General features: G+C 29.5%; 1 protein-coding gene across 3 annotated transcripts in view; it reads right to left on the bottom strand.

Annotated features, from left to right (window-relative positions):
• The window catches only part of LOC129983719 (complexin-like), a 550382-nt gene that overhangs the window by 167457 nt on the left and 357041 nt on the right, over positions 1 to 25884 (bottom strand). For all 3 annotated transcript variants that reach the window (XM_056093317.1, XM_056093316.1, XM_056093318.1), the window contains exon 2: positions 14231 to 14401. In XM_056093317.1, coding sequence (XP_055949292.1) covers positions 14231 to 14285 — 55 coding nt within the window. In that variant the 5' untranslated portion in view covers positions 14286 to 14401. The remainder of the gene's footprint in view (positions 1 to 14230; positions 14402 to 25884) is intronic.

Raw genomic sequence — 25884 nt, 5'->3', positions numbered from 1 at the left:
AACAAATATTAAAAAAAATCTAAAAATTCGTTTAATTAGTGCACTGAAACGTATATTATATTATATATAAACTATTTAGAAATTATTATCTTTTGTTTTTTCATTATTATATATACCATGGCATTCTAAAACTTTTTTTTGTCAAATATTGGAAGAAGCTAGTAATAAGGAATCGTTCTTTGATTAAACTTATCGACTAACTAATAATTAAAGTCTAAGAACATTATAATAGTGCATTGTTATAAAGAATACAAATGTGTACAGAATTTCAAAAGAGTAAAAGAAAATAGTGAAAAATGGTTTTTATTTTATAAATATCCAACAAATCAAATAGATAATATTAACTAGAAAATGTAGTCTATTTTTTTCCTACCACAAAAACATCCTCCAATTGGTGAATAATAGCGACATTAATTTTGTACATTCAACTTTGAAATTAATAATAGTTGACAAAATTTTTCCTAAATTTGATATTTAAGCACAATTTTTTTTAACAGCAATTTCCTAAATAATTTCCCCATATACGTGACTTATCTTCCATTTTAGAAACAAATAAATATATTTTTTAAAGATTTCAATTGAATTCTCGTACAATTTGTTTTTCAATTTTTTAAAAAATATTTAAAATTAATCTTAAACACGTGTAAAAAATATACATTTTCAAGTCAGCTTTATTGTTTCATCATATACTTCATTTAAGCATTTTTATCTCGCTGTTTTGATAAAAATATTATTTTCAGCAGAATTTTTTCCAGTCTTAAAACAGAAATATTCCTTAAGACGTTATTTTATAAAATGTATATCTAATAAGAAGTACACAAGCCGTGAAAGGGAATTAATCTGCGTTTAATTGCAAGAATTTTTAAATAATCTTAATCAATATATAAAGACATTCAACGAAACCAATTTTCGTTCATATCTGAGCATTCCGTCCCCGTTGCATTGTATAGTAGTAAATGTGGTGCAACTGCGGACGTCATGCACATTTGAAAGACACAGCTTTATATTCATTTTTTGTTAAAAATAGGATTATACAAAAAACACTTTTTAATATTCGAATTCCATTTCGAAATTTTTAGCCTCTGAAATATAAATTGATAATAATCGTAAAATTCTAATGAACGCGATAAGAAGAATAAATAAAATATCTGTCTAATAAAGAAGAAAATTCTTCGTAAAATGGATATAACTCCATACAACAAGCAAATATTGGATTAAAATTAAACGCAATAAATTAAATCTTAAAAAACTGAAAACGTTCTTTGGGTGAAGTGAAGTAAAATTCTGAAAGAAAGCAAATAATGTTTTAAGAATCTGCAAATACAGCAATGAAATGATATCTCAGACGTTTTAAAATACTCATTTCCAGTCGCTTATTTTTTTATTTTTTATTTCAGAATCAAATTTCCGTTAGTGTTCGTTTCTGAAGCTCAACATTGAATACTTAAATGAGAAAAAAAAGTAATACTTGAAGGAGACTGTATTAAAAGGTCATTACAATAAACAAAAACAAAAAAAATCTCAAAACTTACGAAATAAGATTTCAATCAAGCGTCTCTTCCATGATTACCGGTTTGAAGTCGAAGAAATCTGCCTTTTCATTAAACTAAAAAGGTGAAAGCAAATACCAAACTCCCTTCAAGACATTATTATTATATTTATTTCTCAATCTTCGAGGCGAAATATTACATTGGTTTAGAAGAATGGTTTTGTTCATTCAATTATTAGCTTCAATATCTGTTGCACTCGTAGCAACAAGAAAAATGTGTCAGTCAGTATTGAAATCAAATGGCTGACATTTTTTTTTTTTATGAGCTCTACTCCTTGAGTAAAATTATTTGAACATATTTTTAGGTTCCATTGAAAATAAGAATCAAAATCAATATTTTCTAGTTCCATATTCATACAATAAAGTTAAATTATATTCTAGTAATATTCTTAAAAATAAAATACAAGAAATTTAATTTTAGAAACTAATACATTCCGGGAAAATAATACAATACGGTTTTTTTATATATATATTTTAGTCTCATTTTTTATGAATCCTGACACGCTTCTTCAATCTTCAATCGCTCGCAGACACTTGAATAGAGTTGCCATTAGTTTTTAAAGTAATTTTATTTTTAATATTAAGTCAGGAATTAATTGGATTTGACGATGCGCATTTGACGCCGGACAGAAAGAGTGATCATAAAATCGTTTACGAAACCTCATATATTTAAGCCATTGCGTTTTTTGAGTTATTGCGCTTACCTACTTCTGAAAACACAAACCGACGAATGATCCTCCCCTCGAGGAATTTAGTTTAAGTTTGATATTATATCAACACTTTAGATGTTGAACCTTTATATCAACATTTTCGCCGTTCTCTCCTGTCCGTGAAAATTTCTCCCCAGAGGTCCTCTGTTTTTCGCCGCATAAGAACAAACAAAAATAATACCCCAAATAAGCGTTTACAAAACGTTTTAAACGTTTAAAACTTTTAAAATGTAAAAGAATGCTTAAAGCGCGTTACAGCCGTCTTGCAGAAGTTTCACTTGAACGCGCTAGATGTTTACGGACGACGAAGAGGTAAACTATCTAGCTCTCTATACATTATAATTATAGTATAATTTAAGTAATTATAATGTATAGTAAATACTTAAATACTAATATACTTACCTAATTATAGTTAATACTTAAATTATAATTTAAGTATTTACTATAATTATAGTAAATTATAATTAGAGTATTAACTTGTATTCAGACAGAATTATGAAAGCATTAATTCAAAATCACAACTTAAATAAATAAATGAAACTTGATATGCAATCGTCATGTAAATATGTGAAAAATTTTAGACCTAATTTCATGAAACAAACAGGTTCATAATGCAGATTCGTTTCTCATTATGCTATGAAGCATAAAATATGCATTCTACGCGCTGTGTCATCCCTATTTGTGTCAAAGATTAAAAACTTAATACATTTTTTTTCTCCTGGTTGTCGTTTCTCAATCCAATTGCAATGGAGGAAATGCAGTCAAGATATTGAAGCCAAATGTGAGAGTTAAAATTGTTTATTCATTTTCCACCCTGCACAATTATTCAAAAGGGTCAATTCCTTTCAGAATAAATTTTTTTCTTTCAATTCAATTAATGACAAAATAATGAAACAATTTATTTACCACGCCATTATTAACAAAAGAACAATTCCAATACTCGAATCCCCAGAAGGTCGAAAAAAATATTCCATTGAAAGAAAAATGCCTTTGTGTTTGAGGTTTGGAAAAATTCGCAGGTGTTCCTTTTCATTTGCATTCCTCTCCAAATGTTTGTCGCTTGTGAATAAACGATCAAGACCCTTTTAATAGGTTCTCAACACGATATTATCGTTTGCGACAGATGTTATCGATGGTGCACCAAATCGAAAACACTCTTTAATTAATGTCGAAATGTCGAAAATGAGGTAAAGTTCATTACATGTAATTTCGATCCGAAAATAAATGTTTTAAAGGCTTGTTTTGACTGCTGAGCTAATAGCACGCCGCCCGCATCTGCTCTGGAGAATGGGAACGAATATTTAATTAACTTCAGAAAAGTCTTTGGCGAAGGAAATTTTCGAATATTCGATATGTGTTTGCAGAACACGCAGAGGAAAAATAATTATAAAATTAAGGATATTTATTTTTCGCTTCAAAAACCGGAGTGATAACTGAAAAGGTGATTTTTAACGCAGCTTGCAGACTGCATTATAAGAAATCGGAACGTGGAAATTCAATTAACATTATTTGGAAGAAAATGATTGTAGCAGGCAACTTAGAATTTCCTTTTTTTTCAACTTTTAGATCGAAAAAAAATATAAACTTATACATCAGCATTTAAAATGTATAGTTATTAAACAAAACAATGAAAAGTTTTGAATCACGTCTAGATTCATTTTAACAAATAAATTAATGGCGTCTTCATATGTAGACGGGAAAAAAGTATATTGATTTAGTATCTTTATCTCCCTTAAGGGAATGATAAACACAGGAGTCCGTGCAATAGTATTTTATTCTTTAAACGGATGCAAATTCTGAGAACAGAATTTCTGAAAACTACTATAATAACTAATTGACTTAGATCACAAAAATAAGTGGACCAAATTTTGAAAATTGAAATCTACTATCGCAAATTTCAAGTTATCACGTGAGAACATGACTTTTTTAAAATCACGTCGTATCATTACGACAGAAAGACAACAACATGTCCTCATGATTCATATTTCGCATCACCAAAATTTAGAAAATGGATTGTTCTTAACCATCTCAAAATCAATGGAGTTCTAAAAATTTCTTCTCGAGTCAAGAATTTTTTTTCGTGATAAACCAATTTAAACCGGTTTGAAACAACCACGTGACTCTCAGATTATGCATGCTTCGATATTTAGAAAACGATATATATTTTCCATCTCAAAATCGTTCGAGTTCCAAAACTTTCTTGCCAGTTAGATATATTACACGCTCAGATTTCTGCGTATCAACTCTTAGCGTAGTACAATCATTGAAAAGGGCTTCTCTCGGGATCCTCAGAGAAACAGTACGCTTGGCGAATGTCATGTCAACATTACATTGAACTTTGAATTTATAACACGAAACAATATTGAACATCACTTTGTATATTCTAACTTTTAAATTAAAGTTGTTTTCATAAAAAGTTTCCTTAGGGTGTTTGAATCTTGAACTTACAACACGAAACAACATTGAAAATCACTGCATTCATTGTAAATCACTCTGCATTCAAACTTATAAAAGAAAGTTGTTTTCATAAATAGTTTACTGAGGGTTTATCATTATTATCTTTTCTATCATAATACACATGCAGTTTTGGAGTCACCAGTTTTTGAAGCTGCGATTTCAGAGCCATCTAAGGAAACAAAGTCGTTTCGGATTGCCGTCCAAAGAGCCGTGACACCCGGAAGCAACCGAGTGAAAACACAAAGACAGGTTGGAGAGTTGGATCAATGGAAAACAAATAACGCAAAAGCCGTCTCTGCTCCGGATGATAAAGGCTCGAAAGGAAGGAAAGAAGTTTTACTTGGAGGAGCAATCTTTAAAGAAGGGAACTTGAAGCGAGCAGAATGGATTACCGATAGCTCCTCCAACTAGTCGCAACAACAACTTCAAAAATCTCAACTTGATTTGACCTCCTTCCAGGATCCATACAAGAAAACTTCTGTCGTTAGGTTTCTAAAGAAACGAAAATCCATTCCATACCTACCGTTTTTTTCTTTCTTTTTCCAAAGAAAGCCTTTGTGTTTTGCTTTCTATGAGAAAGATGAGATCACATCTTGGTCGAAATAATACATTGAGAAAAAAAGTCTTTTCCCCTTTCTTTGATCACTTTTGAACAAACCACTTGATCACTTGGAGAATTTCCAAACCCTAGTACATCTGATCTTCCAAAGAGGTAGCTAATTCATCCCAATGTTGCATCAAAGTCATGCTAAGCGAAATCAACACGCTTTGCGCCATCAAGATAGAATGGTATATATGTAAAAGAAACTACGTTTGCAAAGATATGTTATACGAACGACTTGTTAAAATGAGATGTTGAACGCATTTCTTTAATCAAGTTTTCTAGACACCATGTTATCGAAGTGCTGTGTTTTACAAAGATTGTTATGCTAAAATTTTTAGATAACTACTTACCAACTTTAGGCTAGCAACTATCTACAAATTGCATAATACGATCATCCCACATAGAAGGCAATAATTCCTACGAAATTGAATTGCCACATTTGAAAAGAATAGGTTCCCTCTAAAAAGTTTTTTTTAAGTAATTAGATTTTTTGATAAATTAAAAAATCTTCGGAGCATATTATTCCTGGAAAAAGAAAAACGATTTTTTCATCTCTTTAAAATTCGAGCTGTGATAGCTTTATTTTCTTACACATTTTCCTCTGATTTTAGCTAGAATTACATGATATTTTTAAATATATTTTACCATAATATTTTCATTAATTCACTGGCCGCCTTTTCAGGCATGAATCGGGAAGACATTAAATACATTTTTATATTCCTATTATAATGGCAGATTATATGCATAATGGCAAATGAAGCAAGCATAAAACATTACCATTTTACAATGTTTAAAGGTATAAATTCGAAAATTCTATGTCTCACTTGCACACCAATAAAAATTAAGCAACTTCTTTCTCATCTATGTTAATTAGTGATGTGCTATGGAAAAACAGATAATAAGCTTAAGAAGGAAGGTAAACTGATTGATTCGGGAGCACAGAAAATTTCTAAATGTAGGATTCATTCAATAGAGAGTTTAATTTCTAAACATAGGGTCGGAAGATCCATTCCAGAATTTTTTTAAAGAAATATTTTATTTCATTTTTTTATTGGAACATTGATACTATCCAATGTTCAGAATATAAATCAAAGTATAATTTTAAATTCCTCTTTAGATAAACAATAGGGTTTTTTTTCAAACATTCGATGTGTTTAATAATTTACAAAAATTGCCATCATACATGCACTACAAATTTTGTAATGCTGATATTTCTGAATTTACTTGTACTTTGTTACCTTTATAAGAATCCTAGATTTTATTAACTTGTCAACATCGTGGTTCCAAGATTGAACAAAATCTAAACTATTCTCTCTTTATACGGGAAACATAAATTATTTTCAACAAATAGTATTATTCCACACTTTTATTTCAAAATCTTATTCGAATACTTGAAAAGAGATTTTTAATTAAAATTTCAAATCAAATGAAAAGCAAATAAGTTTAAAACAAGAATATAAATTTAAGGAAAGCGCCATTTCAGCAAGTTTATGTTAGCACAAATGACTGGAAATCGTACTATCATATGAAACTTAGAAATGCATTCCAGTGAACCATTTAAGAATCAAAGTGCGAGTAGTTAAACAAACTTTCAGATAACTACAAAAGGTCTAGAAGCGTTCGAAAATCCGTTTATCATCAAAGCAATACGAACGAGGAATTGAAATTTATAATTATTATTTCTAGAAACTCATTATAGCTTCTCCGTTGAATCATCTAAAAGAATTTTATTTCATCGATGCATTTAAAACTTGAACTTTTAAGGAAATTAATTCAATTCATTCTACTTAAAGAGAACGGAGTCTCTGTTATCTGTAGAAATTTTATAAGCTTTTAATTAAAATTTAATCCCAAAGGTTCCAAACATTCAACGAGTATAGCAATGAAACATTAAGCCTCTCTCGAGAATTTATTCCATATTCTTAAAGACTGTTGTCAACTTCCGCAGTTTAAAAGTTCTAAATAAACAATATCGTCTGCTACTTGTTTGCATTTTATAAGAAGATTAAGATGCGTCTAAAAAATAGATTTATGCGATGCAATTGCATATTTTAAGAACTAACTAAAATCAACGGCGAGCTAAGAATAAAATTGCGCTTGCATTCAAGTCTTCCTCATATAATTTCGAGCTGTAAAAACTATATTTCAGAGACTCAACTCAGACACAAAGCTTTCACAGACAAAATATCGTACTTTGATCAGTTTGCTTTATAATAAACAGAATAAATTTTAAAATATGGATATTAAAACGGTGGCTGTAAATTAAATTCTTCGACACTAGTCCTTAACATTTGTCAGGTATTGTTCAATCTTTTAATCTCGGTAATAAGGTTATTTTAACAAATAAGATGTGTTTAGAATCATCTATTTTGGCAAATGAATAGTTCATCTCGCACATATTAGATTTATGTCATTTTGCTATTATTTTTCAGATTATTAATTTTAATTTAAAGTAAAGTATTCATTATTAAATTAACTTTTACGTTATTCCAAAAGAATTTATTATTGATTATTATTGTTGTTATAGAAGCTGTGTCTGCTTCTGAAATATTATAGAGTATAGGCTTCCTGAAGTTCGATATATTAGAGCTCAAGAAATCTTTAAAAAAACGTTTAAAATACGAGCAAAAAAGGGTGCTTTAAATGCTGTATTAATATGAGATCATTTCCAAAGTTTAGGACAAAGACAGGCTTGCAAAGAAAGGAAGCAGCCTAGTGACTTCATCTTCTGCAGAACTCACATACTTAGAACTGTTCTCTCAGGCGAAATTCCTAAATAAGAAGAATTGGATGGTTTCCCTACTCATGATTGGTATAGAGCCAATAAGCCGGGCCAGTCCTTAATTCTTCCTTGTGATAGAAAAACCAACACTTGCCTGTCGCGCCTTGCTAGTGGCCACCTTAAATGTCTTTTCTTTTCTCAGGGTGAAAAGTTTTACCCTCTTTACCCGAAATGCTGCCAACATCAGTCCTCTGCTGAACATATTCTAGATTTTTTAGAACTTCACTGGGGAGAAATTTATTCTTCTCCCTTCCCCGTTTTTGACTTTCTTCTTGTCAACGGATTTTTGGATTTGGTCTCACTATGTCAGACCATGGAGATTAGCAACAACAACAACAATATGAGGTTTTATTATTTCAAGATTTTGGCACTGTTGATAAAATATGGATGTATTTATTTATACATCAAAATGTTAGCCATTTTTAAACGCTCTGACGAAGAAAATAACCATGAAATATTTCTATAAGCATTTTTTCAGCTATTTAAGAAGAAAAAATCAGGATAGTTAATGAAATAATATCCAACATTGATTGACAAAATCTCCACAATGGGATTTTTAAAAAAAATCAAGGTGATCTTGAGGGCGATGTTCTCAAGTGTCAATTATTTAGCAAATTATGAAAATTACAAAAAATTCTTTATTTTAATAGATGACAAATATCCATCGAGGTAAAGCGTTACCTCATATGTTCATTACTTGTTAAAGCATTACATTCTTATTCTTCCACTTCTAACTTGCTCCTTTGTTGTTACCATATACAACTATTTCCTGGAAGAATTTACTAAAAGACCAATAATTCATTTCTTCACTACAAATAATGCAGCAATGAAGGCAGTGGCGTATGAAGCAATGAAATGCAAAAATGAAGACAGTTTCGTGTAGATAGGCAAGGCAACTGCCTGGGATGGCTAGACCGAAAGGATCCGCAAGAAAATCATTTAAGAAAATGCTAATTCTAGTTTCGAAATATATAAATTTGTTACGGACGGATTATGAAATAGGAAGATATTAAATACTAGCAGTTAAATATAACTAAACGGATTCCTATTTATTTCATCACATTCATTTCAATATGATAACATTTTAAAACAATAAGTATATGTTTAAATACAATTGTGTAAAGAGGCGGAATCTTGAATGATAAATAAAATATAATTTCATAAAGCTACTAAAATAAATAGAAAATTAACTTACTCAACATATTAATAATTTATTTTAATTTAAAAATCTATTGAGATGTGAAATGGCCATATAATTAAAAGTGGGGCCTCGTAATGTGCACAGCCAAAAGTCACAAATTGATTAAATCTGTTATTGAATGATGGACTACAAGAGTTTGCAAAAGAAGGCTTGTGATGCCTGTATATTTCTTTGTATGAATGCATTGTGTTGTGTAATAAACATAAAATAAATAGATCCTCTCTGTGTTCAAGTTTCAGCTCTATAATAAAGTACAAAAATAAAAATTAAATATACTACTACCTTGGAACAAAGCGACTTTATTAGACGTCCAAGATTACCGCAAACCTCCATGCATATATCAACACCAAATATGGTCATCGCATTCCAGCATAGGTAATTCCAAAAATTTTACAATTTGTAATATAACAAGGGGAATCTTTCTTGTCTCATGAAAAATATTCTACTTAATTTACAAAGAAAATTAAATAACTTTCAAAGAGTGAAGCAAAAGTCAAATTTTTCTATTTTATTACACAGGCCATGAGAAATCTCTTGACGAAGTCCACAGTGGAGATTCATGTTATCTTTTCATTTGTGCCAGAACTCAGAATTCAGTTCCCACAGACGCCGGTCTCGGTTTTTGTAATTAGATTTACCTCAAACAAGACGTAGAGATTTTTTCCTTTTATGGTATTATCATTCTTGGAAAGAACAATGCTCTGAAAAAGATTTAATTCAAAAAGTTTGCTTTTCTAACGTAATAAAATGTAATTTAAAAGACCAAAGCAAAAAAATTGGTTTTTTGCAAGAACGTGGAATTTTTGTAACATGCAACAGATTCTATGATTCTTCCTTTATTTAAACCAAAATAATAAATAAAAAAAATGTTGAATTCTTGGGACCAAACGAGGTTTTTCGTTCTGCATTTTTTTTTTCTTTTGCATTTTTTCAAATAATGTAAAGTTCGCGTGTTGGACTTTATGAGGAATCGCCATTTTGCTCTATTGCCTGCTGAACCAAGGGAAATCGAAGTAATAAAGTTTGAAGGGGAAAAAAGAAATTCCAAGAAATAATTCTCTACGATGGGAGAAATAAAGAAGGATTTCTTCATTTTCGACGAAGTTAACCGAACAAATAACTTGTGGACTCGGCAGTTTCTTGCATAAAAAGATTTCGGCTCCGTTAAATTAGAGTCTCGCGTGAGGGCCAAATTGTTAACTGAAAGAAAAACTCCAAAATAAATATATAATGTTTGAATAAAAGTGAAACACGAGAAAAATGGCTTGGACCTTTAATTGAAGGGAAAGAGTTTTTTTCCCCCTTTTCTCTTTTCTTCATTTCCGCTAAGCTCCGCTCAGTGCGTGTCAATGCCTTTTCAAAGCGAAAAGGAAGTTACGGTTTTTCGCCTTATATGTATATATATTTTTATACATTCTGTTTAATATACATATTAGAAGAAATGGGTGGCGTGCCATAAAAATAGAAATTTCAATGCTCAAACTAGTAAAAGAACGAAGTAGACAAAATTCATAGTATAGTAAGCTAATTCCAATTGACTTTATAATCCAAGATAACTCATGCTCATAATTTGAGCAAATCTGAGCAGTGTGTCATTAGTTACGATTAATGGTAATAATTTTCATCCTTTAACGTTAACAGCGTATCTCTCGGATGCAAAATCTATTCTATAAAACATTCATCTATTTTTTTAAAAATTATTTTTGTTATAACTATAATAATGAATACTAATTTGTTGTAAATGAGCATTTGATAACAAATAAATAAATATAAATAAATAAAATGCATCAAGTTAAAAACAACTAATAAGTGTAGATTGTATATATATCTATTAGATATATCGTATATTAATGAGGTTAAGAGAACTGTACAAAGTTTTAATGCAGAGATCCGAATTTGACGATAAAAAGTCTAAAGTTAGTGCAAGATAAAGGACAGTCATTTATTGTACAAAAATATTTGAATGGAAGTGATGTAAGGAAACAACAAAAGATAGAATGTTTGGGGCGCGATGAATTGAGCATGTAAATGAATCCATTGGCCACCTTGATCTCCCGATTTATACAGTCTCGATTACTTTTTATGGCACATCGGGAGAGTTTTGTTTTTGCGAATCCATCTGACTCAAGTGAGAATCCCATTGCTCACTTATCCACATCTGCGCGTATACATGAAACACCTGGAATTTTTGAAAGTAAACGCAAAACACGTAGCTTATTCTGTCAAGCATGTATCACTTTTGCTGGGCTCAACTTCGAGCAATTATTGTAAGCATTGCCTTTGCCAATAACGTAATTTATAAACACTCCGTCTTTTTTTTTTTTTTTTTTTCATCTCTTATTTCCTGTGTTTTCACTTCCTCTTGTTACATGGGACCGTATATTCCTGTACAATAAATTATTGTTATAACCTCCCGCATTTCGGAATCGCTCTTTATAAATAAATGTAAGAGATGAGCTAAAAGCCTATACAACATTAAATATTAATATTAGATGTTCGAAGTGACAAAATTTCTTCAATTTTGACCAAAGGTTATTTCAATTGTATTCTTTAATATTATAACTTAATCTGACACTCACTATAGCAACAGAAAAAAAATAGCGGTCAAAAAATGCCAAAGCAACTTAAATTTATTTGTTTAGTTTTAATTCTTTTCAAAATATACGAAAGAAAGATTTTTCAAAAAGGAGATACTATAAAATGCTCCTATTCTTATTTTGATGCAGATATTACTTATACTAATCTATGTTGATGCAAACGTCAACATTTTTTCATTTAAAACGTGAGAATATAAAAAGTGAAAATAATAAATTTCTTAGTTATGAACACGAGCTTTTAATTCTTTAATTCTCCTGATATCCCAATACAATATTTAACCTTTTTAAAATCTTATGGCTAATTAATAAAGTGTACATGCTGCAATCTGTATATAATTAATATGCCGATCTTTTCGTAATTGGAAAAATCTGTCTGGATACCAGCTGACGAAATATTCAGGGAGTTTCTATTTACTAATCACTTATGGGATTAAATAAGCTTGAATATTCCTTTATTTCTGACATCTCAAAGAGACAGAATGGTTTAAAAGAATTCCCCTCTATATAAAAACGAGTGGATACTCACGGCGCTGCCTATATTTATTTGTTCTATATACAGGATGTCTACGATTTTTGTTGCCCAAAAATTAATTTTCTAGCTATAAGGGAGAGACATATAATTCCAGTAGGAAAAATGTTTTAAATGACGAGAAGAATTATGATTTATGTTGCTTGAGTTTTTAAATGTAGATATCAAAAATTTAGGATTTTTTTTATACTGAGTCCCTGATCCTATCAATTATATTTAGTAAAAATGCTTGATATAGTAATATTTTTTTTAAAAAGTATTATTCTGCGGTTAAAACTGATTCGTGGTTATAAAACACTGAAAACCTCTATTTCAGAATGAATTTTGCATTTAGGTTTGCGGCTTCGTGAAAGATTTTGCAAATTGGAATTATGCAGAGTTTTTTTTTACTTAATACTTTACATGAAAAATTACTGCCTCCGGTTTGAAAATATTTTAAATTTATAATTATTTTTTAATTAACCTTTTTTACAATTTTTTTAATCAAATTTTAAACGTTGGTTTAGTTAAAGAACAATCTTTAAATTTCAAAATTTACATTTCACTGAACTGTGAATAATTTTCATGATAAATTTAGCAAAAAAAAAAAAAAAAAAAAAAATCTTGTGTTTTAGATGATAAAACGGTAATGATATCAGTAAGAAGGGGAAATCCAGTTATTCAAAAAGTAAAAAGAAAGAAAGAACAAAACAAAAACTATCTGTTTCTAAATGGAAACAATAATTATGTCTGAAAGACTGCAAAACAGCAGTCAAAAGATAAATGAAAATTTAAATCTGTGTTCTATGATGCAAAATTTCAGTTACTTATACCGATATGTTATTTTAACTTTTTCTGATGTTTACATTTGTATGGAAAATTTATTTTTCATATGAATGATTACTTTTGAATTGAAAAGGCGTCTGAGTTAATATTTTTGATACTGTTATTTTCCCTTTATCTATGTGACTATACTTCTGGGTAAGAATTAGATAGTTTAAATAATCGTGAATGGAAATAACTTTTTAAAATTAACGGTAAAGTGACTTTTAGAGTTGTTGATTATAACTGCATTTTAAATATTACTTTTTGTAATGAAAAATTTATTTTTTATTCATTGTAATATTTCCATTATTATTGATGGCAAGATAAATATTTATTTTGTAATTTTTTATTGAACATATGCAGCAATAAAACAATGTTAGCAAACAAACAAATAAACCAATGATATTTTCAATTTCATCTAAGTATTTTACTTTTTCCCCCTTAAAAACAAATTTGCATATAACTCCTACTTGGTAAGTAATCTTGTGCATGACATAGTTTTTTTTTTTTTTTTAATTTTGACTTCATTTTAGTCAGAAAAAGAGCGTTCAAAATACATATTAGATTTTCTGATGCTTGTGTATTAAAACACATGGCAGAAGTTTATCACCAAAAAAAATTGGTAACAATCTCACGTTAGATTTTGTAAACATACTAGATTTTCGCCAATGAACTATATTTTATAACAATTGTTCGCCAAGGCCTCTCAATATACTCCTGATCTTATCCAAGGGCCACAGTTTTTATGCACGGAGGAAATGGATAGTGAATTTATTGAAGAGTAGGCGAGAAATGGAAAGATTAACCTAATGCCATCCTTTGTTTTACCTCTTTATTACTCTAAATAAAGTATATATTAATTCTGACGCATCAGTGCATCATCAAATTGTTAGTTCTTATTTATTTCCAGATATATCGTTAACAGTTTAAAATCTATTTGTTAAAATGAGTCAAAAAAATTAACTCCGTTTTTGTAAACAATGAATTATAGACTCACCTTTAACGGCGTTGAGCTTGCTGCCGACCATCTGCTTGGCGACAAAAGCGGCCATTTTTGCTCCTGATTGGACTTAGAAAAGTAGAGGGCTGTTGGCGAGAGCGTAGACTAGAAAAGAAGTAAAAACAGGGGCAGGATCAGGATCGCTGGCCTATATCTTGGTATCTAGAGCTGCAAGGAAAGAAAGGTTACATTAATGCTTTATTCTTACATATGGTTTCTGAAACAATCTTGAATTATGGCAGATTAAAAAAAATGATATTTAAAATTAGTCTAACTAAAACTGTTTCAATTTTCTCTTTCTTTCCCATTTCTCTTTTTTCAATTCGGGACAGTTTCCTAGAATTTATTTTTGAATTCTAGAACAAATTTCTTTAGAGTTGAGATAGAAACGTTGCCATTTCGCTACATTTAAGATTCATTTTCGGTATATAGTGAATGATTTTCTTACAGCATATTCAGAAAAAAAAAAGAAATATGCAATAGGCTTGAAAATAAAAAACAAAAACAGCAAAAAACCTTTTTGTTGTTAACAACAAATAAACGTTATAAAACAACAACAAGTTTTTTATAACGTGTATCATTTAGAGTAAATGCAATGATTACAGATATCTCACTATGGATGAAGATTCTGAAAATATTAAATTAATTAAATAAATAAATAAAACATTAAAGTTTAAGCTTCTTTCATATGGCTGCCGTAAAATAACAGATAAATGAAAAAAACAAATCGAAATTTTAATAAACTATCATAAAAATTTAATGCTACTAATGAAAATTCATTTAAAAGCTGTAATTTAACGTTTTTGAAAGTTACCATTTTACCATTATGTTGTATATTACAACATAATGGTAAAGACAATATTTAAAATTTTTTAATTAAACGTTTGTCATAAAAAAATATCGCATGTACTGTATATCTTGAGTACAGATATATATATCTTATTTCATACATTTCGAGTTCAAGTAAGTTGTTTAGATAAGAAAGATTCTTTAACCTTCTACCAATATGCTGGTTTTCTCTGAATATTAAATACAGAATTATGAATTCACTGAAATTCATTATCGTAACTCTGAACATTTAACCAAAACAAGGTTGAAGTTTTTCAGCTGAATCCATTATATCTTTCAAGGAAAATAGAATAACTACTTTACATTCGCTTAAATTTATCTCAAGACAATTTGTTTTCTATCATTCCATCATTTGAAAATAATTTCATGATATCGGTATTGTAATTCATAAATTCATCGAAAATGATAACAGGTTTAAGAAAATTTCAATCTTTTTACCACGTTGAAAGTGGTGTATGACTAATACTTTGTGTCGATAAATAAAATACTTTATTAATAAAGTAGGTATTACAATGGGAAAATATTATTTCTCAATATTATTGCATAAACTTTGGAATAGCAATGATATTATATATGTATGAGAAACAAAGTTTTACTATATTAGGAAAAGGTACCTAGAAATTCCCAGGGAAAATCTTCCATAAGTGACAAAAATGTAAGGCTTTTGCACTGATTCGATAGAATTTCTAATTTTCTTCTACAGTGATTAGATAAAAAGAAATTACACTTGGATAGAAGGGAATTTGATGTACTTTAATATGCTAATATGCCAATAAAAAAAACAAATATTTTCTTTGAAAAAAAAAGGACAAATTAACTATAGGCAGTTGTACTTTTCAATAGAAATCACTCAAATAAGCTGTATAAAAATAAAAATATCGTTCATTGTTTTTCTGAAATATGGTAAATTACAATTTATGAGATTTAACCCAGTTATGCAATTGTGAGACAACAACGAAGCAACTTTTTTTCGAAACAACTGTATGTAATTTCCGAAGCAACGGTTAAAAGTTTCCAGTGGGATTATTGGAAATACAATAATTCAGTTTGAATACTTCGTAATTAATAGTTTTTATTGCAAAACATCCTGTATCTTAAGATGCAAAGTGATGAAGAGATTTCCTATTGCATAACAGGGACATTAAATATTTTCTTTTTATCTGTTTTAAGGGAATATAGGCTCTGTACCAATTATGAGAAACTATTATTATTTTGATTTCCAGATTTCATAATATTCGAAAAAACAAATGTCAAAAAGAAAGCCTTAAAGATATTTACAATATATCAGAAACACAAGAAAGTATTTAAATAAGCTGATTCAAGATAAAAGGAAAAATATTAAAGTTTTGAAATATTTTGGTTAAAAATAAATTGATCGGAACATTTAAATCTCAACTTATATCCTCTTTCAGAAATTTTTCCCCATCACTTCGCTCTTTATTTATAAATTATTTCTATCACATAGTTTAGAAAATATTCAGTAAAAATATAGTGTCACCACTTGTGATTAAATAGTTAAAAGTAATTAGAAGAAAGATTTTTCGCACTCATTGCATATTCATAGAATTTTACATATTCATGGAATTTTGCATATTTTGTAGAAGGTTAGGGATTAAACGAAAGCGAAAGACAGAGAAATTTAGTAAAGGCATATAGTGTGGTATATATTCTTTGTGAAACATTGTTAGAAAAGAGAAACGAAGAAATCTGGTAACAAGTACAATATAAAATCTTATTAAGAGAAGACAAAATCTCAAAAAAGTTCTTTCTTTATGAAAAAGTCAAAATTTTTTCATAGAGAAATTGGAAAGTTATTTTTCTATTTTTAAGTCACTAGAGAATAAAATTTATCTTTCGATCAATAGTTTGCGTGGTTATCTGCTCTTACTCTTTTCCTTTGGCAATCAGTCTACTTATTACATAAATGGCGAAGAAATCAGATAAAGATGTAAAACTATTTAAAGGGCGAAAAGTTTTTAGTGTCTGAGCCACGTCAATAGGCATCTAATGCGTGATCAGTTGTACCAAGCACGCAATACGGTAGCCTCCATAATATTATATATATATATATATATTGAGGCACAACCAATTTTTTTATTTCAAATTCTTAAACAAATGAACATGAAAATATAAATTTGGAGCAATTTTGGATCAACATAAAACTGAAGCAGTTAAAAGCAATTCAGAGAATTTTATGAGTAAGTAAGATTGTAATCTACAATTACATTTTATTATATCTTTTTCACGGAAGTCCATATTTAGAGAAAAATAATATGTTAAAAACCAATAACTAAATTTTTAATATAATATTTCATTAAAATTTTTCCCTAAATTTAATATAATATTTCACTAAATTTAATATAATATTTCATTTTACTTGCTTTCTGTTGAGTTATGAGTTAAAAATACGAAATAAATACAAACAATAAATAAGAAACAAAAACCATTCTCGAAACAATATTTATTAAATCTCATTTAAAGATTTCAGAAAAAATATTTAAAGAAGTCGCAGTCTTTTGAGGCTGTCCCGAAGATGCTTTTTTGGATTAAATTGGTCAATACATTCGCTGCGGATTTTGATCCTCAAGATATATCTTTGTAAACCTGCCCCTGTGAGATGGAGGATCATCATTTATTAGGATAAGTAACTCATCAAAAGCACCAGCATATGATGCAATTATATAGACAGAGACCACTGATCTCCATTTGAGAATTCTGTATAGACCATAGCATAGAAATCTGTATGACCTTAGATTCCAGTTCAAATCATGATTCCATCTCTTTCATAATTCCGGTTGCCTTTAATAATGCTAGATTAAAGGCATATTTTATCTTGTTCTCACCACAGTAGCCTATGGCCTGAATCATTCTCCCAATTCTATAACAGTACATAACTTATCTCTTGCACAACGTAAATGAACACATATTTGTCATTATTAAGGGAAATATAGTTAATTGGTCTTTAAATATAAAGTTAATCTTTCTTGATATAAGTTAAACTTTAACAATCTTTCACTATAAAGACGTTTTCGCATCTCATTAGGCAAATTCTTATTCTTGTTGCAGCGAAATTATCTGAAACGATTCTGGCAATTCTCCTTCTTTAGCTTAAAAGAGATCTGCAGTCATTATAACACATGGCTGACCTGGATTTAGTTTTCTCGAAGCTAAATTTTTGAATTAAAACTAATCTTAGAGTCTTTTTAACTTACTGTGATATACATTAAACCTTTAAATATCAACAGCTTTTGTCAGACCCATTAGCCCATTCGATCTACTGTTATCTAAATGAATTAGATCACTGATTCCTCCGAGATTTTATCAGCAACACTTCGCAGATAAAATTAAAAATTAGCAGAATTACCCCGGCATTACTCCCAAATCACGAAAGCGAAACAATTATACTTTCACTAAAGATGTAAGTGTCAATTCCTTTAGAAAATGAAAGGAATATGTATTTCTATCATTTAATTTTATTGAATTTGCACAATATTTTTTTTATAAATTATATCTGCTACTTTTATTTGCATTTATTTAATGGTGAATATCAAAAATATTGAACCTTGATTTTGCAGTACAAGACAGTATTAAAAAGAAGTATAGGACCATATGTAGAACGGAATAAAAACCATCGATTACAGAATTTTTTACCAATCATAACTAAAAAGCTCGAATAATAATTTTTTTTTAAAAAAGTTATCAGTCAATATATATCTTTTTTTTCTTCTTAGTAATCATAAGTCATCTTGCCTTTCCTTATCAAGAGCTAATTCTCATTGATATTTTTAAAGAAGGTCTTACTCGTTTCGTTCTAATTCACATTTTAATCCAGGTGATTTCTCGGTCTATGAACCACAAATTTTCGAAGATTTCTACCATCTGAGAATTACAAGAATTCAGTAATGGGAGAGATCAAACTTTCCCCTCTCTCTAGAAAGCGGTGCAATATTTGTCCCGCAAACCAATTACTTCCCTTAGCGACAAAATAATACAACCAAAGACAACTGGTAACTGCGACTTTGACTGCCGATGTTCCAATTTCCGACACACCTGGAGCCAAAAGAGCTTCTTCCCTGATGTATTTATTCGGAAAACGTTCCTTCTCCCCCCCCCTTTCGCCCCGGCATAACTCCGCAAATAATTGGAAAATTCCTTATTGCGTTCCTCAGAGGGAACAGAAAAGGGGAAGGGAAGAGGACAGGAGAGTTCTGGAACGCACACTCGAGTGACTTGAGTATTCGAATCAAGTTTTCGATCGTTCTTTATTTAAGACCTAGAAAACACCCCCTTTATGCAAATGAAGGAGGAATTACGCCGAAGCGAATCTCTTAGATTTAAAATATAAAGTAAACATTTGCTAACAGATATCTCAAAGCATCTCCGCTGTAATTGGGTAGGATTCTGCTCAGACTTTTGCAGCAACAAGTTTCAGTGAGTGATGAAATGAGAATTGTTTGATTTGGTTTTCAAAAAGTGTGCAGCGTATTTTATTGAGTTGTAAGAAAGAATAAATTTAATTTCTCCATAACAAGAAAAGCAGATCGATTCCATATAAGAAGAATTCTGATTCAGATTCTGAGCAAAAATATTTTCTATTTATTCTGAAAGTATTTTATCATAATCTAGTATTAGATTTGTGTATTGTGTATAATTTATATTATTTTTTTAGCATTATCTCCGGATAAAAATAATTTTGTTCATAGATTTCTACAAATAATGTAAATATGAAACAATTTCAGAATTTAAATATTATCATATAAGTTTCATTGAAGTGTACAGTATTCTAAAGTCGTACTAGAACATAATTAGTATTCTATAATATAATTTGCCTAGTGCCTGTGTTATTTACATTGAAATGGAAATTACTTTTTACAGAACAGGAGATTATGATAACTGAAACAAACATACGTGCAAAGCTGTCACCTTTTGTTTTTATTAGAAAAACGATTAAAACAATATCTCAAAAAGAACCTCATTGCTATAATAATGGGATGTGACAAAATATTTTTTTAATGAATTCTAAGTCAGTTGTAATGTTAAAATACTCAAATTTATACAAGAGGAGTAGAGAAGGTGGAATAATAGGATTTTTTTATATTTAAATAAAAAACAAGTAACATAACAAGAAATGTGAAAACAAGAAAGTCATAGTTATTAAAAAGATCTACAAAGTGAATAATCGAAAGATGAAATAGTTTAATTTTGTCAGGTGTACATTTTTTTAAAAAAAATGTTAATTTTTTTTTTAATTTCAGAGAATTTTTTTTGAATTTTATTTAATTATATGTCATACAAAATGAAATGATAAAACCGTCAAATCCATTTTTGCATACATTTAAAAAATTTCAATTTTTCCGAAAAATACCGATAAATATGTTTTGTCTAATAAAGTAAACATAACGTTTAAATTCACGGAAATACGTTTAAATTCCTACGTTAAACATACGCTTAAATTCATGTTTTTAAAATGCTATTTTTGCTTTTTAAATCGATTTCAAATGATATTATAAAAGTTAATTTTCAGAAAAATATTGTTTAAAATTATATTTAGAAAAAAAATCTGACCCCCTCCCAGGAGATTAAATTACTAAGCTTCATTTAAAAGAATATTAATCTGAGACTTTTGTTTCATTGTAATTAAAATCTTAATATAATTTTTATCTCATCGTATCTAATATATTTTATTAATTTAAACACATTTTTATATTTCAATATCTACTGAAAATTTCTGCATTAAATACAGTTCAGCTAGGGTTCATGGAGTAAAGAAACGTTCTTTGGCCGTGAGGTATCAAACAAATTAATTTAAAAATAGCAGAATTTAATTTTTACAGAAGTATTACATAAGTTATTTGGATACTGGAATTAGAAACAAGGAAAATTAGAAAAAAGAACTTGTTCAACTTTTTAAATTTCTGACCGTTAAATTACTTTAAAATATTTTTTTCAGAGATTTTCATTGAGAGTAGAAAAATTGAGTTTATTAAGATTAAAAAAAATATATTACAGAACATTTTTTTCATTGGCATTGAATAACGCATCTTTTTATTTATTGATAAAAACTGAATCTGTAAAAACTACTTATTTGTGAATTCACTCTGGCTAAGCATAAAAAGATTTTATGGATGAAAAACTAAAGGTGCAAATTCTATAAAAAATATTATGGAAATTTCATCAGCTAACTTACAACGGAACTGAATTAAATCTTGATTCTCATAAATTCGTTTGAAACTGGGAATAAATATTCTACTCCGAGCGCTCAAGAAATTTTATCATGGCGTTTAAGAAAGAAATCTTTTTTATAGTGCCAACTAATAGAGACATCTTCTAAGATTTGCTACAATTAAATCCATGAAAGTGTTTTTCTTCACAGGGGAAGCAATTTAATAAGATACTGAAATTTGCATACATATTAGAAAATTTAGAAAATGGGGTGGCTTATGCTTTTCTTCGTGCTGCGAATATCCTACGAATTTAATACAATCTTATTATTTCAATGAAATGGGACTTTTAACTTTTTTTTGCATATAAACCAGCGAATAGACTAATACAATACTATGCATGAATCCAGATTGCACTTCCATACCTAGTTCCTATTGTTTACATAACTTCCAAATATGATCAGATTAACTAGGAAAAAAAATGTCATTCATTTTGCCATTTAATTGACAGTAAAGAATTCCAATTACTAGATTATTTAATAAAAACCTAAAATTTGAAATTATAAAGAAAATTTTCTATATATTTAGCTTTACGTTTTAAATCTGTGTTTTTCTGTGTCAAATACTTGTTTTTGTATAAAGAAATACAAAAAATATTTTATATTAACATTATTAAGTATTTAGAAAGCAAAAGAAATATATTTCTAAAACTAGTGACTTAAAAATGTCGAATTTTCACATATAATCAAGAAATAACTACAAAAACGAAATGTCTTATTTAAAAAAAATATTTCTCTCTATTTTTTTCAATAAATTGATATTAGTAAAGCAAATAATAAAACATGACAGCTTTTGGGTACCATTTTTAATCAGCTGACTCATTTGAAAAACATTATGTTTAACATCTTGACTGTCGTGAGGGTCACCGGTGACCGTTGGGCCCACATAAATTACACTAAGAAATTCAGAGCGACAGTCAATGTGTTAAAATTTGTAGAAAAGCAGAAATTTATTAGATGTTTTTAATGTATAACCGCTTTTATATGCTACGGCTTATATGAAACGTTCTGAATATTTTAACCTACCTATGCAATGCTTTCTGGGGGGGGGGACTGAGGGGGGGATCTGTATTTTTCTTGCAGTAAATCAAACAATGACGAGGAATAATCTGTCTGTTTATTGGTCTCCGTCACAATCTATCTTACGTATTTCTTTTCCTCTTTCTTCTACTTCTCCATCTGACGAGGGATGATTGGGCCTGGAATGGCCAAGATCAAATGATACCGGTCATTCGCCATTCCAATAAAAGGAAACAATCTCTGATGCGGATGGCAACACGTCCCCCAGGAATGGCGGAGCGTTTGCTTAAGCAATTAGCTCTGGTAAATAACGTCTGCCGGCGGGGGACGACACAGAATGCGGAGGGAAATAAGTTGCCTCCCATCGCAGAAGATGGAATATTTTGTCAGGGGCTGTTTGTTCTGGTGAGAAACAGCAAGCTGTGCCCAGATGATGCCTATTTGAACATGCGTCTGTTTTAGTTAGCAGTTGGAGTGAAATAAGGCCATGGGTTGGTAGTTTGCTGGTTAAAATACAAAGTGTCCCGACGTAGATGAATAAATACGAGATTTCCATTTAGTCCATGTGCGAGTATAAAATAAATTAATGTAAACGTGGCAGAATTAATTACTGAAACAGTCAGAAGCCTTGAAGAGATAATTTTTTTTCCTTGGATATTTAATCATAAAATTTTATTTTCCATTATCGTTAATGTTTCGTGCCTTCAATTGAATAGGAATTTAACCGTGTTATTTGTTTGTCTTAAGAAATATACTACTGCTGTTTAAAGAAGGTTTATAACCCTCTGCGGAACACACACATGCACACGTCCCATATTCAAAAGAGATGGAACAATTGGCCAAATGATTTGTTTTCTGTTCTTAACAATCATAGAAAAGATTTTATAAAATGCAGTTTAGGATTTAAAAAATAAATAAATAAATAAAAAAATAGAGAGAGATACAAACTTCAATTCTTTGTTATATTTTTTAATTACAATTTTCTTACTAAATTATAATCAATTTTAACTTAATATGAATTTTAAAAAGGCACTGTGTTTAAATGAGATTTTAATATCTGTTTTAGTCTTTCTTCTCCATTTTATAATCTTACAGAAAATCAAATATTTATTGCTTGCAAAAATATATATTTTAAACATACGTTTTTACAACATTTAGAATTGATCAGTAATTGGTTATTTTTTTGGTTAAACAATTGTTCAAATGAAAAAAAGAAACAAAACCCAATTAAATCACAGATATTTAAAGATCATTATAGTGTTAAAGCATTTACTATAAGGCCTAATATTGAATATACAACAAAAATTATTCATTAAAAATTTGTTGAGATTTTATGTAAATCTTGCATTTTTGCATTTCAAAAGAATATATCTGTTTTTGGTAAATAGTAAGAGATTTCAGCTAGCTAAATTGATTTTGAAATATGCATATAAGTATTTTAGAATCATTTGCCACAAATTGAGAGCAAACATATTTCGCTTCAAATTTCAAACAAATTTTATTATCTTTTTTGCATACATATATTCAATATCTATAATTATGAATATAATCAGCTTCCAATTTAATCACCTGTGTTTATATAGATTAATTTTATCACAAATGAGAATGCCCTACATTTCCATAAATTACTATTTTTGATTTCTTTAAATAAAAACTCAAACAGGGCTGTAATAAGTTTAAAATGAAATGTCCAGATCATTTTATTACATGTAGAATCACACCGAGGGTCATGTCAGATTATAGAACAAAGTTTCTGGTATGGTAGTGAGTTCTTACTTCCCTAGTGAGTACAATAACGGGGGTTTTGCTGTCTAGGCCCGTCGATGATGGTTGTACTTCTATAAAAAAAAGTCGATGAATGTACTGCTCGCATTGGGGGATGAGGTCACATTGCTTAGTAGCGCTTGTGTCCATCTTCGCAACCTAAAGATTCAGTTCAACCCGGATGCAAATTCAGGGCGGGACTTTTTGTATGTTAAGGCAGACAAATATTACTCCCACAACGCCAGGATAATTTCATTTTAAAAAATATATGAACAACCAGCATATGGTGAAATACTGATAAAACCGTGAATAAACCTCAACTACTGCTACACATTTCAACAAGAATGATTCATGGTATTTCTTAGCGACCTCATTTGCTTACAGTCGTTGTGAAGTATGCATGAATTATTTGTATGTTAATACTGACAAAATTTACTCCCACAAGGCAAGAATAATTTCATCGTAATAAATATATGAGTACCCAATCTATGGGAAATTTAAGAAATGCTGATAAAAATACTTGTAATCAGTTCAAGTAACAACCACGAATAAACTTCAACCATTGCTCTACATTTCAACAAGAAAGATGAATGCTATTTCTTGGCGACCACGTCTGCTTATCGTCGTTGTGAAGCATGCATGTGACGGTGGCCATCATCGCCGGTACGATGTTATTAACGCCAACAGAAAATGTTAATTACAAAGCGGAGTTGAGCTGGGTTACTTCTTCGAGTTAATTATTTCGTCAGTTCCACGGAGCGAAATGCCATCACTCTTGGAAATCTCATATCCTTTCACTCCCTAGAAAAGGAAGGCTTTCAACAGGATGAAATAGTTCGCAGTTTTCGAATTTCTTTGCAAGGTGAGAGATGGAACCTTCCCATGTAACATAAGCTGTGAAAAAGGATTTCAAATTTGGCGAAGAATTTCTCAAAAGAGTGTTACTTGTTTCATAATGTTGTTAAAGTAATTTTATTAGTTTGTTGTTCCTGGAAAGACAACTTAGCAAGTGCGAAATGAAGGAGACATCAGAGTAATTTATTGAAACGATGGCAAGTGTTAAAATTTCCGATTTTGTTATTGGGCAGGAATTTTCGTTACGAAAAATTCGTTTATTTAATATATGATAAATAAAACACAAGATTGATTGAGATTCTTTGTGAAAACTAAGATTCCGGATTTTCTATTTTTGTCAAATCACATAATTTTGAGACATATGTTTAATATCTTTTGCAAATTATGATTAGATAAGAATACAAAATTTCGCCAGTTATGGATTAAGATTAATGCTTCTATTCGGTTTTTAATACTTTCTCGTATTCGAATCAAGCAGAAATAAAATACGAATATTCAAATTCGATGTTTTGATGGAAGCTTCTTATCTCCATACTCGATTCCACTTTTTGGATCTCTCTCAGTTAAAAAAAATTTTCTGTCTGTCCATCTATTTATCTGTAATAAAGATAACTCAAAACCGCTTTGTGCGAGACGGATGAAATTGGTATATACACCAAATTTGTAGATTTCTATAAAATTTTGAATGAATTAAATCAGAGAAAGTCTGTCTGTCCAGCAAATCGAATATAATTACAAAACGAAGAGAGCTTGATAGATAAAAGTTCCCCTATAGATTTAACATGTACTATGTAGACATCAAACAATATTTAAGAAAAATCCAACAAGACGTTGTATATCTGTTCATCTGTACCTCAAGACGCATGTAAATGTAGTAACTCAAAAACACAATGATGTGAATATTTTCAATTTGGTATGGAATTTCGCGATTACAAGCGTAATT

The sequence above is a fragment of the Argiope bruennichi genome, chromosome 9 (assembly GCF_947563725.1).
Source record: "Argiope bruennichi chromosome 9, qqArgBrue1.1, whole genome shotgun sequence".
NCBI classification, from domain to species: Eukaryota; Metazoa; Arthropoda; class Arachnida; order Araneae; family Araneidae; genus Argiope; species Argiope bruennichi.
The sequence above is the reverse complement of the archived record's forward strand: the minus strand, read 5'-3'. Positions and strand labels throughout refer to the sequence as shown.